Source organism: Hirundo rustica, chromosome 20, assembly GCF_015227805.2.
Source record: "Hirundo rustica isolate bHirRus1 chromosome 20, bHirRus1.pri.v3, whole genome shotgun sequence".
NCBI lineage: Eukaryota > Metazoa > Chordata > Aves > Passeriformes > Hirundinidae > Hirundo > Hirundo rustica.
Window position 1 is genome coordinate 6,169,329 of NC_053469.1, and position 17,818 is coordinate 6,187,146.

At 48.4% G+C, this 17,818-nt stretch overlaps 1 protein-coding gene across 4 annotated transcripts in view; it reads right to left on the reverse strand.

Annotated features, from left to right (window-relative positions):
- The window catches only part of COL27A1 (collagen type XXVII alpha 1 chain), a 184,924-nt gene that overhangs the window by 118,021 nt on the left and 49,085 nt on the right, over positions 1–17,818 (reverse strand). For all 4 annotated transcript variants that reach the window (XM_040083099.1, XM_040083097.2, XM_058423083.1 and 1 more), the window contains 2 exons: positions 13,167–13,237; positions 6,666–8,107 (listed from right to left, as the gene is read on the reverse strand). In XM_040083099.1, coding sequence (XP_039939033.1) covers positions 6,666–8,107; positions 13,167–13,237 — 1,513 coding nt within the window. The remainder of the gene's footprint in view (positions 1–6,665; positions 8,108–13,166; positions 13,238–17,818) is intronic.

A 17,818-nucleotide genomic window follows, 5' to 3' on the forward strand; every position in this document is an offset into this window, starting at 1 on the left:
ACAGACTGAAGCTAACACAAAAATAAGGAGAGAGTTAATACCGGCACTGGAGTGGGAAGACAGAGCTGAGAGAAAGGCTTCTAGCTGGAGAAGCACGGAGCAGTACACAATTCAGGAGTCCCTGCCACTGTGCTTTGATTTATCACCCCTTCAGACTTATTTTTTCTTTTCATGAGGAGTAAGAGGGATAAAGTGATGGTGGGATGACTGGCTAAGGGGTGCCCGTCACTACAGTAACTGCAGAAGGTAAGAATGTGACCACTTTTCAGTTCCAAGGTGGAAGAGGACTGGGGCAGAGGTGAGGAGTGACACACTGTGAGGCCACTTTGTACTTCTCACACTTCTCAGTTCCTTGGTAGCTGGGTTGGATGGGACATGGACTGTGCCTTCCTAGAGACTCCTTTCCCCCCTGCATGACCCAGCCCAGGATCTCAGACAAGAGCCCCACATCCCACAGCTGCCTTTGCCTGGGGAGAGCAGCGCTGAAGCGCACTCAAGGAAAACGTGCATCCGGAGAGGCAGCCAGAGGAGAACGGGGCTGGATCAGGGCCCAGCTACTTACAAATGATGGATGCAGTCCCACTCCAGGCACAGGGCTCCACAGGGAGAGCAGGAGATGTCTGTCAGCCAGGTGCCCAGAGCCTGCTTGGGGTGATGCCCACACAGCCCCTGCCCTCACCAGACACCTCCATCCTCGTCCCCAAGTCAGATCACACGGAGCCTGCAGGGACCTCTCCATCCACTGCGCCCTTTAGGGGATTCCATCAGGAGCAGAGGGGAGATTTCCTGCTGCTGGCAGCGGGATGAGGATATCAGCGCTCTGCCCTGCCCTCCCTCACAGGGATCAGCAAAGCTGAGGCCTCCTGTGGTGAGCTCCTGCTCCTGGCACTGCTGCTCTCGTCTCTCTGGCTCCTTGCCTGCTCCTCCTGCAAACTGATGGCAGAGAACACCCACCCTGTTATCACAAGAAGCAAGATCAGAGATCAAGGAGAAACTCGGCAGCAGCAGCAACTCTCTCTCTTCTCAAGCCAAACAGCTGAGCTGTTAACCAGCCTGAACAGTTCCTGAAGCAGCTTACGGCAGCCACAATAAAGTTTAACCCTTCTCTGTTTCCCACGGTAGCATTAGCAACGATGGCCGATCCCACCAAATGATTATAGGATTTATTCTAAGCTGCTGCTGGGAAACTTTCTGGTGCAAAAGGGACTTTTTTTAAAATCTTAGCTCTCTGAGCTTCAAATTGCAAATGGAAAATTAAACCAACTTGTCTGAAAGGAAAATACATTGGACCCTGAGGATAAGGGAAATCTTGCCATTTCCTCTCTCTGCTAATTTATACCTCTGCCTCTCCCACGCTGTAACTCCCCTCACACTGCTTCCTCTGCCCACAGCAGTGCTGCAGGGAGCAAGGTGCTTTCTGAGCTCCAAACTCAGCAAGGCCAAACCTGCTGTGGAAGGCTTGGATTAAAGCACACTGAGTACAAGAATCAGTGCTGGGAATTGGGAAATGACTCCTAAATCAACTTGGTCAGAAAGTAAAGGATTCCTGTAATCGTTTCCCCAGGGAGGAATACTCAGCCTGGCAGCAAAGAGCTGAGATTTCCCAGGAAACTATTAAGCTCATATTCTAGTGCACACTGACACATGGACATGTTGACTTTAGGGTATTCCCAGTGTATTTCTGCCCAGCCACTCGTGGCACAGTTCTCCTGTGTCCCAGAAAACCTGTTTCAGAAGTGCTAAACACTGCTAGCGCTGCAGAGAGAAGAGAGATCATCCTTCTTTCTCAGGTGCTAATGCCTGTGGTAAAAGTCAACTTAAAAAGCAGTTCAGAAAACACATCAAAAGCTTCTCCCCACATTGATACCATATTCTGAGCAGTGAGTGACATTCCCCCTGCAGATAAAGAACCTGAACTGCTCTTTTCCAAGAAGGAAAGAAATATTCCTACAGGGAAAATGGTCACTACCACTAATCTCCCCTTTAGCCTTGTATGTCTGGGAAGCACCAGCAAAGAAGGACTGAACAGCTACAGGGACAGCACTGGAATTCAGAATTCCCTGCTTAGGAGAACAGAAGAAGAGAAAAAACCCCTCATCTTCAACAGCCTGCCAACCTCTCCTCACCTCCCCGTCATTGCCAGGCACTGCACGCCTTCAAAAACTGCCTAAAACAAAGCTAGAAGTTTAGGGGGGGAAAAGAAACCTCCGACACTTTGGTTACTTTCTTCTCCAAGGCAGGCTTATCGTATTAAAATTTGGACGCGTCTGGGTTTCAACCAGTCTAAAAACAAAAAGCCCTCCTAAAATTCTGGCAGGAGCTGAGCTGCTGGTGGAGAGCCAGCCCTGTAACACGATTTCCGCACCAGGCGCAGATGTTTGCTCTGGGTCTGTGCAACACCTAGCACACAAAGGTCCTTGTCCACAACTGGGTTCCTCACAGAGCAGCAGCACAATACACAACAAAATACGAGTGTTCCAGCTTGATGAGAGCCCCTTTTCTACGGAGACATTTCAGGAACAGGCGCTGCAGGAGGTGCTTGGGACACTGGAGCAATCCCAGGCCTTGGAAGGCAGCCTGAAAGGCTGGGAAGGAATAGAGGGATCACCCACTCTACTACTCAACTTTCTATTTTTAAAAATTTATAAAAATACTTGTATATATTTGTATAATCCTAGATCTTTGCAGCACATTTATCTCAAACGCACTATCACCTCTCTCTCTTCAAGATTAACTCTATTTTACACAAGTAGACCTCTCTGATGCTCGGTCATTTGCCTGACAGGTTTCCCTTCAGGGATATTTCCGGTTAAATCACCAAAAAAATGTGATCCAATTATGTGAGCAAGGATAAAACTATCCCCATGCTTTATACAAAGCATGCAGTCTCCTCTTTTTTTATTATTAATGTGACTCATTCATTAATAGACATCCAAACACGTTGTGTGCTCCTTAATTTATCATGGACTGGCAGCTCAAACGGCCTTTTCAGGTGCGAGGAGGGCTGGAAAGAGGCACTTCATGCATTTTATCGGCGTTTCCAGTCACCTCTCTTCCCTGCCCGCTGATGGAATTGGCCGGGATTGCTTCTTTAGGGAAGGAGCCGCGCTCCAAGACAAACTGCTCGTGCGGAGGATGGCAGCTGGAGCAGTCTAGACTGGGGACACGCTTGGAAACACATGTGCCTTGCAGAGAGGAGGGAGAGGGAGCTGCCTGCCAGGCACCACCATCGCCTCCGACCTGGGGCTGCTGGCCCCGCAGATGGAGCTGAGGGCTGCGAGCCCCTCTGTCCTCTGACTGCGATGCTGGGGGTGTCCTTGAAACACGCTCCCTGTTCCTCTTAGGTTACTCAGCGCTTCCACAGCCTCTCGGTGATCCCAGCCTGCACATTCAGCATAAGGGGTGGTTTTCTTGCTCTAAAAATAACGCTTAGACTCGTCAAGAGGCTTGGCTGTAGGGACCAAAGAGCTTTGGAATTGCAGATTTATACAGGAGGAGAAAGGTCTGACTTGGGGCACGCTGTGCTGGAGCCCAGCCACACCAGGGCAAGGGATTTAGCACAGCTTTACCTGGCAGGTGGTGCTGGTGGGCAGGGGAGAGGCTACAGTAGCCCCCCAAAATCTCCTTGCCAAACCTGCTGCTGGTCTGGACAAGCAAATGACATCCCATCCACTGGAGGATTCAAACAGCCATCACATCACAGCCTTAGTTCAAGAGTTTGACATGCTCACAACAGATACTATCCTTCAGTGTGCATTTTTCTTTTGAGGGGGGTTTTAGGCTCCCTCCAGCCATGTGCTGGGGTGACACTGCAGGGCCTGGAGCTCTGGAGCAAGGCTGGCTGGGGTGCTTTGGGCAGTGGGGATGATTCAGAGGGACTTTTGCTAGCTGCTGAGTCAGTGCTGCGGTACTGACTTCGCACGATATCTGGGTGTTCCTTTTGTTATTTCTCCCCTCAAAAAAACCCCAGACAGCTGAGATCCCAAATGCTTGTGGTTATTAATGGCTCCCAAGAAGTTTTTCTTTTTTAAGAACATACTGTCCTCCCTCCTCTAGCTGCTCAGCAAACCCAAGGCTCTTGGAGAATTAATGCTCTGCTGTGAGTAGCGTGTGGGATGCAGAATCTCCGTTTCCTTTTGCACGGCATCCAGGTGTGCAAAAGGACACATTTACACAAGGAGGGTGCTGAATTTTATTCCTAAATAAATCCTTTCAGTCCTTTGCTCACACTCCTCTAACCATCAAACCCTCCCTCTACTGCTGGATGGAGCCTTTTGGCACAGCTAAGATTATTCCTTTGGTTATTTTAGTAGAATTCACAAAGCCTCCACTGCAGACACCACAGAGCCTGAGTCATCACTGCCTGGCACCATGGCTGCCATTGGGATGATCAGGATGAACAGTAGTCCTTTCTCTCTAGGTGGAAGGGTTCTGTGGCTGTCAGGCTGCCCAGAAATCACAGCCAAGGTGGCCAGACAGAAGGCAGCTCCCCCCCACACACCTCCCTGCCCAGGGTGACAACCTCTCTGAAGAGACCTTGTATCAGGCAGCAACTGGGAAAACTAATTCATCACCTTATCCTGCTCTCGGTGTGCCAGACAGCAGATGACATTCCCAGCGCACAGCCTGCCCTGGCCAGGCCAAGCTCCAGGCTGGGATATCACTGACCTCACCAGAAATGCCTGCCCAGCAGCACGGGGATGGCGCCAGGTAATTACTCAAGCACAGAACATTTATCAGCGCTTGTTCTGAAACATGCTCATCTGGCCACGGACGTGCTGAATTTCTCAACATGTCATCCCCATTCCGATCTTCTCTCCTCTTTCCCTTCCCACGTCAGAGACATCCAGGGAAGCGTGGTACAGAGATCTCTGAGTGAGTCACAGGAGCTGTTGAGCACCGTGTGGCAGCCAGCTCCAGCCAAGCCATAACCTTTCCCTCTCCAAGCCCTGATTTTGTTTCCAGCAGTCAAAGAGAATCAGGCCAGACAGAGCCTCAGAAAGTTCTCCTTTCCCTCGGTTCAGGACTCCAGTTGTTCTCAGACAGGATGGAAAAATCCTGCCATCTCTTCCCTCAGCCCTCCACAGCCTGAATCCATTTCTTTGCTATGATTCACAAGCCTGAGAGAGATTTTCCACTCCAGTTCAATAATAAGCTCTTTACATTGCAGGGACTCAGAGCTTGGTCACCCTCATGAGACTTGAAGAGCAAGAAGGTGGCAGAGGTCAGGATCTTGGTGGGCTTGGAGCAGGCCCCCAGATTCACCCTTAAAGCCAAGTGGTGTTCGATGGGAAATACACAACTGCTGAATTTCTTCTCTTGGAAAGATGCCTGAAATGACTCTCCACAAAACACAGAAGCCTGCCCAAAGATCGAATAGCTGGAGCTTGTTCTGTCTACTCAGGGATTCAGCAAAACTTCTCCAAGCACCAAGACTCCATCAGGGATGGGCGCCTGTATCCCATGCCCAACCCCTGCCCAGGCACCACCTTCACCTCCCTCAGGAGCAGGAACCTGGGAACAAAACACCACCCTGGGTGACTGCACACCCAAGGAACATGGAGAGAAACCACACCCAGCTTTGTGATGGGCCAGGAGGAAACACAAACTGCTAAGCTCCCATTGAGGACTTGGGGAGACCCAACCATTCCACTTTAGGTGTTACTTCCACCAAGGAGCAGCCCTGCAGAGACAAGCACTGGTCATTCCTTATGCCAGCCTCAATATTTCCATTGTAAACTCCTCTTTTACTATTTTAAGAAGTCAGCTGTAAAAATTCCCTCTAGGCTGGATCTTGGCAACCAAAAGGCCATGTCTGGGAGAAACTTATTTTACATGTACAATCCCTCTCTCCTATTGACAGTTTGGGTTGGAACACCAAATCCCCCTAAAAGTTGGCCAGTTTAACGATCGCGTTTGCATTCTCATATTTGAAAAATAAAAAAAGAACAGCTAGCAGATAATTAGTGGGGGCTGAGTGCTTTTAGCATTACAAAACCTGTGTAAGCTTTTACAATGGCCAATATATACAACCTGAAAGGGGTTATTTTTTTATGTGGAATGCAGTAGTTAAATTTATAAAGGAAACTTTTTGCATGTTTTAAGTGCAGGCTATGAGAAATAAAAAGCAGAACTAAACACCCAAGAAAAACTTATACCATAAAAACAGACGAGACTTTGTTTAAAAAAATAAATCCTGAAGCCATCTCTGTGCTTGCATATGCTAGATTTGTGAATATCAGATACAAAACAAATTAACAATTAGTGCCAAGAAATATTTAATTTGAGGCATGTTTTTAAGACATCTGGCTTTTCTATGGAAGATGACCAGAGATAAACCAAGGGTGTGGAAGATAGGCCCAGCCTGGCCATTAAAATTTTAGCCAGCAATTTAAAGGAAAAGAAAATGGGATTTCTCTTTTTTTTCCTATTTTTTTTCCCCTTTCTTTTTAAAACCCAAACATTAAGCATCAACTTTAACCACAAATGTTTCATGGCATCCACCGTCGCTTAAAACTCAGGTTCAAACTGAGACTTATGCTAAAATCGTGATGATCAGGAACGCAGCGGTGCTTGGCTGCCACACTTGGACAAGCTTCACAGAAAGCCCTGGAGGTTGTGGTCTGCCAAACTGAGAACAGCCACCACCAAGAGCCTGAACATACCTGAGGTCCTCTCTCTCCTTTCACTCCTGGATATCCCAACAAGAATGGAAACGGAGTTGGTCCCAAGGGGTCAAAGATTTGATAGCCATCTGTGGCAGGCGGGGTTGTGAGGTTGAAGGTCTGTGCCCTGGCTCTGGAGCCGGGCCGGGCAGACCCCAGGGGTGGCTTGGTGTACACCAGAGGGACGACACTGGGATCCACTCTCCTGGTGGGGGACGGCACGTGCTTCTTTGGGATGGGCCCACGGCTCGGGTTCTGCGGGGTTGGCTTCAGGGTGACAAGGTGGACGCTGCTCGTTGTGTTCTCAGCCACCCTCCTCGTCGGCCTTACAGTACCGGGCGATTCTGGGGGCTCAGCAGTCGGTTTTTGGTTGATTTTCTTTTTGGTCTCTTGCTTGGACTCCTTCCTGCTGGCCGTGACCGGGCTCTGGCTCGTTGGTGGGGCTCTTCTGGCAGGGGGAAGGGGAGTTTTCTCCCTGCGTGCGCCGGCAGTGGGCTGAGACCCCCTGAGGGCTGTCCCCGTGCCCCGAGGGAGCGAGGACAGGGTGGGTACCTGGGATTTGGTACTTGACGGAACAGGCGGGGCCACCGTGACCTTGGTGGCTTTGGTAGTTGGTCTCGGCTGTGACGGTGGTGTTGACAGCAATGTGAGGGTGGTGGCACCCGAACCCCTCGTCCTGAGGGGTGCAGTGACCCTGCCAAGCTCCAAGTTTGGGGCAGCAGTGGTCAGGTTTTTCAGACCCTGCAGCGAGGGCTCCGTAGGCTGTGGGGTACTGGGGGAGGCACTGGGATCCCTGGGCAGGAGGGGGATGAGTGGGGGCAAGATTGGCCGGTAGGTATCTGCTTGCCTGCACTGTTTTTTCAGGTATTTACAGTAATGATGAGCTGCCTTGGCGGAAGGATAAATATCAAACTGGCAGATGGCTCCTTCAAAGGGCACGGAGCGCTGGTTTATCTTCCCAAAGAGGAAAGATCCGTGAGGATCCAGCGCCTCGTCCTTTTTAAAATGCAAATCCGCATGTACTCTGCGCTTCCCACAAGAAGTAAATAAAGTGACTGTCTGGCCACGAATGTTGATGGCAATGTTGTGCCACTGGCCATCGTGGACATTGTAATCAAAATATACAGAGCGCTTGTGGCCCACGTACACGATGATCTTCCCAGGCACGAACTGCACCCCCAGCTGCAGTTTTTTCTTTTTGCTCCTGACGGCAAAGAGAAAAGCGTTGTTGATGCGGTGGGAGCAGAGGCTCAGCACCAGGAGCAGGTCAGGGCTGGAGCCGGCGGGGAGGAGGGTGCTGAGCGGTGCTTCCACACGGGCTCGCTGAGTGAAGATGACCCCTGACTTGAAAGGAATGACTCCTTGAGGAACTGTACGTGAGGAGGACCATCCACTCGATGGTCTTTTCCCTGACAGGCCCAGCCTTTGAAGAACGTCCACATCTGAAAGGGAAGCACAAAGATTTTGTGAGGTGCTGGGTGGGTGTGGAAGGAGGTCAAACCAATCCACGCACAAAGGCAACAGGATACAGGAAATCCCAACTCACATATCTAATCCCATCCTCTCACATATGTATTCCCATAACCAGCATGAGAGCTCACAGCTCTTCTCACATCACGTGAGGAGCAAGTGTATGCTCAACCAGCAACTGCCAAAAAGCATCGGCTCCGTGGTGTACCTGGTGAGTTCTCCTGTCCCACCAGGGACCAGCTCAGATGTTCTGGAGGGAGCTGACCTCACCACAAGGAAATTTCCCACTGAGCACCACTAGCTCTCTCCTCCTGGGATTTGATTGTGAGTACTGACCACATAGCTGGAAAGGAATTTGAGTAACAGATTGAGATTGCAAAATTTTATATCCTCAGAGGGCAAGTAACAAAACTTCCAAGGGGAGCAAAAGCCTTGTATCTGTCTCTCTCCAAGCTAGCAAGCAGCAGCTTTTGATCTTTGGAGAGTTTAGGGAAGCGCAGGTGCCTTTCAGCATGAAAAAATTGCACCTAGATTTCAGTCAACTGCTCAAGGATCTCAACAACACTACTTTTTTTCCCAGCAGATCATCTTACAGCATTAAATTATTTTAATAGGTTGGAACCAGACTTGGTTTCTGAAGAGCTCAGAAATTGGTTGTGGCTGCCGCTGGGTAGTGGAGGTAAGATCTGCCTCCTGTATAATGCCACCTAGGAGCCAGGTGCCCCTCTCAAGACAGGAGAAGGAGTGATGCCCAGAGAACACTTCTCCCCCAGCTCCAGGAAGAATTTGCAATAGACAGACAAGCAGAATCCCCTCTTTCTGCCCCTGAGGTGTATCAGGAGTCACTCACAGCTCAGATTAGCAGGCAACAGCAACACAAACTGGGGCCAGCTGGCAGCAGCCTCAGCTGAATTACTTGACTGGAGAAGATGCTGAGGTCTACGTGAGCAAAGCTGCAAAGGTAAATGTGCCCAGACCTGCAAAAAGTCCTGTGCTGAGCAGCTGAAGGAGCTCAGCCTAGAGGAAAAGGAGGCTCAGGGGAGAACGTCTCACTCTCTACAACTCCCTGACAGGAGGCTGTAGTCAGGTGGGGGTCAGGTTCTGCTCCCAAGTTACAAGCAATAGGATGAGAGGAAAAGCCCTCCAGTTGTTCTGGGGGTGGGGGGAAGGGGGCGTTAGAATGAAGAGTAGGAACTTTTTTTTCACCAAGAGGTTTGTAAAGCATTGGAACCAACTGCTCAGTGGAGTCACCATCAGTGGAAGTGCTCAAAAGACATCAGATGTGGCACTTGAGGACATTTAATGGTTTAGTGGTTGGCTTGGCAGCCCTTAACAGCTGGATTTGATGATTTTCCAACCCAAGTGACCCTGTGAAGGTGATCATGACTCCTGTGACACTAGCACTGTTGGCAGTGAGCTCGGATAACTGCACTTCCTCCCCTCTTCCTGCCCAAATGCAACCACCCCATCACTCCTGGACCAGCCAACTCTCCCATTTCAGTGCACTTTGGGGAAGCCACTCAGGGCTGTACAACCCAAATGCTGATGTTCCAAGGCAAGAAATTAACACTCAGAAAGGTGGTGGTGCCAATCATGCCAATCCCATGGCACCACCGTGGGATTGCAACTCTCCTAGATTAAATCAACAAAGGAAAAAACCCAACAAACTGAGCTCCTTTTCTAAAGGAGCCTTGGTATCTGGCTGCTTTCACCCTTAACTCTTAAATGTTCTGCACAGAACACAGTATTTGGAGAACTGTCACTTAAAGAGACCCTTGGTGTTGGCCAGAAGGGTGGTAGCCTCAAGCAGTCTGAGACCTGTAATGCTGCTGGGCCAGGAAGGGAGGAGAATGATGAGAAAACTTCTGTTCCTTGACTTTGGCAAAAACCTCGGCCATTTTTGTGTGTAAGAACGGGTCAATAAATATTTACTTTGCCTGAGTTTAGCTTTATTCCCCCCTTCCTTTTTTAAAGAAGCTTAAGTAATTTTCTAGCAGACACTACCCTGGAGAAGGTGCATCAGAGGTAGAAAAGGGTGGAAACATTCCCACTCTGTGCAGAGGGGTAATTTACTGCACAGCATGGCCAAGTGTTACCGACAGAATTTCTCCCATACTCTGAAATCCTTGGTCCCCCCACTGTTTTTATTCCGTATTGTCCAACAGGTCTGCCTCTCAGCACAGCCTTCCCCTCTGAACAGAGGAATCATGGCAGTGTCTTCATCCTGGATAACCTCCAGAGCCCATGAAACAGCAAAGGCCAAAGCCTGGCTTTAGTGAAGTGAAGTGGGACCCCTGCCACAGACTTCAAAGGCATCAGGATTTATCCCTAAGGAAATAAATTTACCACTTAAGCAAGCAGCCAGTCTCCAGCTTCCAATTTCTACATGTATTTTTAGGTTCTCCCTCAGAGGCAGACAGAGGTTGTCTCTGCTAGAGATGCTGCACACTCTAGGAGTTATTTATTTGGTAGCTGCTCTGCAAAGACCTAAGGATGTTTTTCCCTGCTCAAGAGGATGGCTGCTGTTTGCAAGCCCAACCCAAGTGCCTCGTTAGTAACAGCATCCAGGAGTGCTTAAGGGAAAAAAAAGCACAACCCAAACGCTCCTCTCCCTGAAACCCCGCTACGGTGGAGCCAAACTCTGGATGCCTACACAAAATCTGAGTGAAGAGTCCCCGTGCAGGACATGTATGTGGACTTTCCAGCACTAGGTCCAGGCACAGAGCTCAGGGCTCCTGAGCACCCAGCCCATCTCCTCTCCATCCCATCCAACTGTCCCGGGCTGTTGGGGCACATCTCCTGGGATACGGGATGTCATCAACTAATGTAAAATGCAAGGTAATTCTGACTTCCCGAAGCAGCTCCAAGTTTAGCAGAGGATTTTTTCCCCTTCAAACTTTTTCCTCTGTGGATTTTTCCATCAAAACATGTTATTTAAAAGGAACATTCACTTAGAGCTTCCTGATCCCTAGTGCTTCAAAGGTACAACGTTCCTGTAGCAACGTTTGAACAACTGGGAAAAACTCATCTATCGAATTCTGTGCATGAAGTGAGGTACACAGAGATGCCTGATCATCTCTGGAAAAGGGCAAAAAATATTTTATTGTTCTCCTTCCCATCTCCTTCTTTCCCTCCCCCTTTCCCCACACAAAAAGCTGTCTGAGAAAAAGAAGCCAAAAAAGCAGGAGAGAAATAACTTGCAGCTTCCCAGATTCCAACAGCCAAGATGTGATGCCCACAGCTAAAACAGGATTGAATAAGCGCAGCAGTTCCAAAAGTTACTGCCCAGACCCTTAACCAGCACACAGCAAATGAACTCACCTCAACAGTCTTTTGGATTTGTAACACTTACGGAAAGATCATCCTCTGTGTTCCCTGATTTTCCAGCATACAGGAAGACTCCTAATCCTTAGAGCAACAGCCACAGTGTTTTTAAAAGCCCACAGCATTGGCTTAATTTCATCCTCACACTGACCTATGAACAAGTTCTTACTGCTTCTGATTCTCATGTTTGAAAATCCTGGGTGATAACACAGCCTCAAGTCACAAATGTTTTCTTTCAGCCTTTACCTTCTCGGAAGGATTTATTTTCTGGTACCCAGAAGGAAATGCTCTCTCTCATTGTGTGGAAACGAGGCAAGTTTTTAAAAATTCTTTTATCGCAGAGAAAGTATCTCAGAGAGGAGTTATCGACTACACCAAGGTAAATACGAGAGTGAAATTAAAGAGTCTGCTTTAGACTGATGGTAACAAAAGACATGGCTCCATCCCATAATTATCACAGGAGTAAAGTGATGGATAGAGGTGAATATGAGCAGCATATTATAATCTACTTGAAAAGCGAGATGCCAAGACACAGTATTTGTTCTGCCTCTTTACGAGCTGACATAAAACTTGCTCTGAAAACTGCTTGACTAAGTAATTCAGCCAGATGTTCACCTCTTTGCATGGAGGCAGAACTTGGAAAATATTACATTTTTCAAAATTGCTGATGGCAGGGATCTATTCCCCCCCCTGTAAAAAGTGGTCCATGGGCTGGCTGACAGCTGAGTGTTGACCAAATTTCTATTTTTCCTTCATGTTTTAGAGACTGAGAGGAGAGCCCTGGAGCCTGCTAGTCCACTTAGTGTCGTCTGCTGACGGCAGGGGAAGCTGTTCACTTCCAGCAAACACCCAGGTAAGGCATCCACGTGGGAAAGGTGCTGCTATTTTAAGAGGACAAGGCAACTTTCCAAACAGATATTGCAGAGATGCTCAGCACTCACTATCAATTATTAAAGAGGAATTTTTTTTTGGTGTGTTTTTGTTGGCTTTGAAGATTTTCATCCCCTTTTGTAGGGTCCTTGATTGTTGTACCTCAGCCTAGTCCTGTCCCTGGCAGCACCAGGGAGGTGATGCCTGGAGAAGGGGGGTGAGGACAGGCTGAAGGTGTCACTCCTCTACAGAACATTCCCTTACAGCACAGGGATTGAACCAGATACAGCCATTCTATTATCAACCAACCCTGTGGGATTTTCCTCCCTTTAATTTGCTCTTACCTTTAGAACTCACATTATTTCTGTGTGTGTGACATCCCCTGTGCTGGCAGGGGTATGCCTGGGGTGCACCAAAGTCAAGGAAAAATCTGTCTGCAGAGACATTTAATTCCATAAAGCCCCAGTCTCAAGGGGCAGTTCCTAAAAGCAGTTAAATCCTGGCAAGTGCAGGTAGATGCCAGTGACATTTTTAGACACAAAATGCTTCGCTCCCACCAGTTCCACCAGACAGACAGACTCTGAAAATCCTGTGGGAATCACACAATCACCTGTACAAAAGCTATATATATATATATATATTTTTTTTTTTTTTTTTTTGCCAGCTGTTAACTGCACTATCTATATCATCTGTACTGCAACCATCAGCAATAAATGCATCTAACTGTGCACTGGGTTCAGACACTGATTGCTAAGTTATAATCCTACACTGGTACCAAAGCACTTGGCTTTTACTTTTGTTGAAAGAGGAGAGGAAAAAAAAAAAAGTGCAATTTACCTTCAGAATTTCCCTGCGTGAATCCCAGGAACCAGGTAAAACACAATATAGTCCAGAGATAGCAGAATCCCCTAAAATTGGAAGAGAAGGAAAAAATAATGCATTTCTACAACAGCAGTAACAAACCTAATTCCTTTGTCAAAGGTCTTGTGTGTCCTTGATCCCAAGACAAGCAAAGGCAGTGACAGTGTCAGTGTGACTCCAGCAAGTAGATTCAGGCTGAGACCTTATTTTTCTGCTTCGAAGTCATCTAAAGTCCACTGAACTCAGTGGAAAGGTTTCCAAATGGTATCAGGAGCCTTGGACAAGGACCAGCCCAGTGTTTTGAGAGGCAGGGTCATCACTGCTGGGCCATCAGTGCCTTTGCTGCTGCTGCTCCTTGGCACTCACCCCACCTAGGACAGACCACCAGAAATGCAAGAGAATGGAGGAATCATCCAAAGCTGGGAGGCCTAAAGTCCTGCCAGGGTGTACCTGCAGGGCTGTGGGGACATGGGTAGGGAAATGGGCTGACACCCAGTGCCCTGTCAACCCCAGCAAACAAATCCCGAGCTCCGATGCTTTGCTGCGTGCTTGACAATATCCTTAGCGTGCAAAATCCTACATGGATCTGTTTCTCATTTTACACCCAGGTGCAAAGATGGGGGCAGCTTCCAACCACTCAGCACCCTGTGCTGAGCCACTGAGAACCTTCTCACAAGCCTGGTGTGGCAGGAAAGTTCAGAAAGTGGGAGATCCACAGACTTCCAGCCCTGTGCTCTCAAAGACCCTTTCATGCCTGAGAGGGAATTTGACAAACCTTTCTGTCAGCTCAGCTTTTATCCTTTCAGTGCTATTGAAAACAGCAGCTCAGGGAAAAAAACCTTTTACCAGAAAGGTAGCTAAAACCTTCCCTTTTCCCCATCAGCTTCCTTGGTTTGTAGCCAACCAAAGAACATGGGAAACTCCTTGGTTAGGCTCACTTAAAGCTGTCAGTGGAAAATTTGAAGACTGAATTCCCTCATCTTCTAGAGAGGATATTTAACAGCTTCATCAGCAAAGGCTGCTGGAAGAACAGACAGAAACGTAAACTGCAGAAAATCCTCAGCCAGGAGACAGCAGTGGGACATCCACAGGTTGTTTGTCACTTCAGCCCAGCCGGTGTGAGCACTGGGCTGTGCAAAGCCATGCCAAAGTGCAGCTTGCTCATCTCTCCACACGTGACATATTAAACCACTTCTCCTGCCATCAAGCCTCAGCTTTAGCCCAAGAAGGCATCCTCTGAGACAATGTATTACCCTGGGCCAATCCTCCCTGGTGCAAGAAACCCTTTCCCACAGCTAAAACAAAGCCACAATGATTTACATCAGTGGGGAAACCTGGCCTCGAATGTAAAAATCCATCCAGGAATCCAGCCACTGGCTAATATTTTAAGGCTTGAAGAGATAAAACACTGGAGCGGTCCCACATCAACTGGGAAACAAATGAGCTGAAGCAATCCATGTCCTCTTTTACTGTTTCCATCACCCTGACACTGGGCTGCACATTTCAGGAGCTCTGGGACTGCTTTATTTTATGAAAGAACAGCCAGGAATAGCCCAGTCCTGGTGTTCTTCTGCCATGTCCTGCAGCCAGCCACATCCTAACCAGGAAACCCTCACCACGCTCCAGAGATCTCCAGCTGGGGAGCCTCGGTTCTTTTCTGACAACTTAATCCCTTGGGACACAACTGTCTGGGTGAAGACACTGCCAGCTCCAAGGAGAGTGACGTCCCAGCACCTTCAGGGAATGAAGGAAGGGAAGCAGAATAGGATGATTCTTCATGGCCACCTCTGGCAGCATTATTGTTGGCATGAGAGACGCTAAAATCCGCTTCACAAGACAACCTGAATTTCTGTGCTCATCTCCAACAGAGTTTAAGATGTGGACACAAATCCATGCGTGCGTGGAGCAAAGACCTGACTGGGTGTCATCAGCTGGGCTTGACTGCCACAGGAGGACAGGGAATGGGGCCACCACCAGCAGCAGTCCCAGGAGCTAAGAACCTGTGATGCGGTGAGGATCAGATTTGTACAGCCACTGCTGCTCGCAACACACTGAACTCCACTTTTCTGGGTTTTTTTGAGGGGTACCTTCACAAACCAAACTCCCTGTTGACTGACACAATGAGGAGAAGTCGTCTTGGGGGAAAATGCAGCACGTAATTTCATTCCAGTGACACCCTGGGGCTGTAAAGCAGACGAATGCACAGTGTGGGATCCAGCTGGCCCCAGCCCTGCTCCTGGACCCCTCGCATGGCCAACACCGTAAGAGCTGAGAGCGGGGCCGGGCGCCAAAACACTGAAGAAAAACACTTTGGCAAAATTCACCAACTTAATGGAAAAAGCAAAAGCAGCTTCCAAATGGCAGCCGTGTGAGTGATGGGGCTGTTAATTATCCCAGGATTTTTAATGCAGGCTCTTTTTCCGTTACAGCTCGGCAGCGACAGAGCTGCATAAGCAGCTTGAGTAGCAAGAGTAAAGAAGATTTTTCTCCTTATATAGAGCTATCAAACCCACCTGGCCTTTATCTCAGCTCCTTCCCAAGAGCAGTGATTTCCAGTGAGCTCTATCAAGTGGTACCACTAAAGGCGTTTATTTATTTTTTATTCGCAGAGCAGAGTCTGTGAATAACACAATGAGGATCCTGGGGCTGTTTGCCTGGAGAAGAGAATGCTCAAGAGAGAACTTAGGTTGAACCTTCCAGTGCCTGAAGGGGCTCCAAGAGAGATGGAGAGTGACTTTGGACATGGGCATGGAGGGACAGGACAAAGAGGAAGGCTTTAAACTGAAGGTGGGCGGATTCAGAATCGATATTAAGATGAAATTCTTCCCTGTGAGGGTGGTGAGGCAGATTGCTCAGAGAGGCTGTGGCTGCCCCATCCCTGGAAGTGTCCAAGGCCAGGCTGGACAGGGCTTGGAGCAGCCTGGGACAGTGGAAGGTGTCCCTGCCCATGGCAGGGGGTGGAATGAGATGAACTTTTGTGGTCCCTTCCAACCCAACCCCCTGCTGCAGCCACTGGGTGTAGAGGTGCCCCACAGCACACATGATGTGAGCTCACACAAGCCTTAAAAGCTTTCCAATGCAGACACAGACTCCCTTTACAGCAAACTGAAGTTACTGACTGCAGCTTAATTTTACTTCCCTGCTTTTGGCAAACTCCTGTGGATCAGTCCAAGGGAACCGAGCGGTGCCAGAAGCCCAAGGAAAAGCACAACTGAGAGGGACAGAGAAGCACAAGCACCCCTATTCCCTTCCAACCACACAAGGGCTGGAACAAAGCCCTGCACTGAATTAAGGACAGCACAACAGCCTTCGGGGTAAACTTGGTCACAAATTATCCTCTAGGAAGTGCCAATTTGACAAAGCTGAGGCAACCTGTAAAATAATTGTGATCAGCTAATTCCCCACTATTTCTGGAACTGGTTTGGAACAATTTCAGCTTTATTTTTTTTTTAAACTAAAAGGTTTGCCCTGCCTTAAAATAAGAAGTCCAAAATGACTTTGACACCTTGTTTGTTTAGATGACGGGTTGAAGCTGAAGGAAATGTTTCAAGGGCCCGTGGCAGCATTTAATTTTTTATTTTGTTCTCTCCCCTCATTTACAGTGGGGAAACGGCTTTGAAACTGCCAACATTACTGCAAGGTGGAAAAACAATTTCCCACCACTTTTCTCCATTCAGGTGTATTTTCTTCCTGTTCAAAAGACCACAAAGCCAGCTGGAGGCCGAAAATTGCTTTTCAAGAAAAGCAAATCTGCATTTCTAGCTGTAGATCAGACAGCGTATCTTAAAAATGGGAAAATGCACGTGTGGCTTAAGATCCTTTGCACGTGACTGGAGGTGATATTCTATGAAACACCCAAGCAGTGTTGACAGACAAGAGGAAGAAAATCACAACCTATAAACCGAGGCTTTAAATTGTACCGTGCAACAATTCCATCCCAGTTTTTTGGGGCAGAAATCTTATTTTGTACCAGCAACCTCCTCTGTGGAGCTCCTGGGGCTTCTGGAAATGATGGTATTTCTCCACTCCCCCTCAATTTCTGGCAAGAGCAATGGAAACACACAACTGTGTAGATGTCCCTGCATTGACCCTGCTCAGTCCTTTGCTGGACCTCTCGTGCAGTATAAACGAGGTATTGACTTACACCTCCAGGCAAAGATTTTGTACACAGGCGCTGCTGAAAACCCCAGCGTGGTTAAGGGCAAAGTTTCTGAAACAACTGAAATACTGCTAGTTTGTAATCCCCATTCAGCAGCTGCATTTTTAAGGAGAAGGATTGAGTAGGCAAACAGGTATGGCCGATAGAAATCCATTCTTGAGGCCATTAAAAAATACTAAGAAAACAGAGCGGTCTAGAAAATGTCAATATTAAGTAAGGAAAAATGAAATCCCTATCCCTGGAAGTGTTCAAGGTTGGATAGGGTTTAGACCAGCCTGGTCTACTGGAAGGTGTCCCTGCCCCTAGCAGGGGAGCTGGATCCATAGAAGCCTGATGTTTGCTCTCTGGCACCTAAAGCCCCCCTGAGGACTTCTCCAGGAGGGACATCCTGACCTGCAGGGCACAGAGGGTGGGGATGAAGCGCCATCACAGCCAGGGTGACACCTCACCTTGTCCTCTCAGGGTCTTC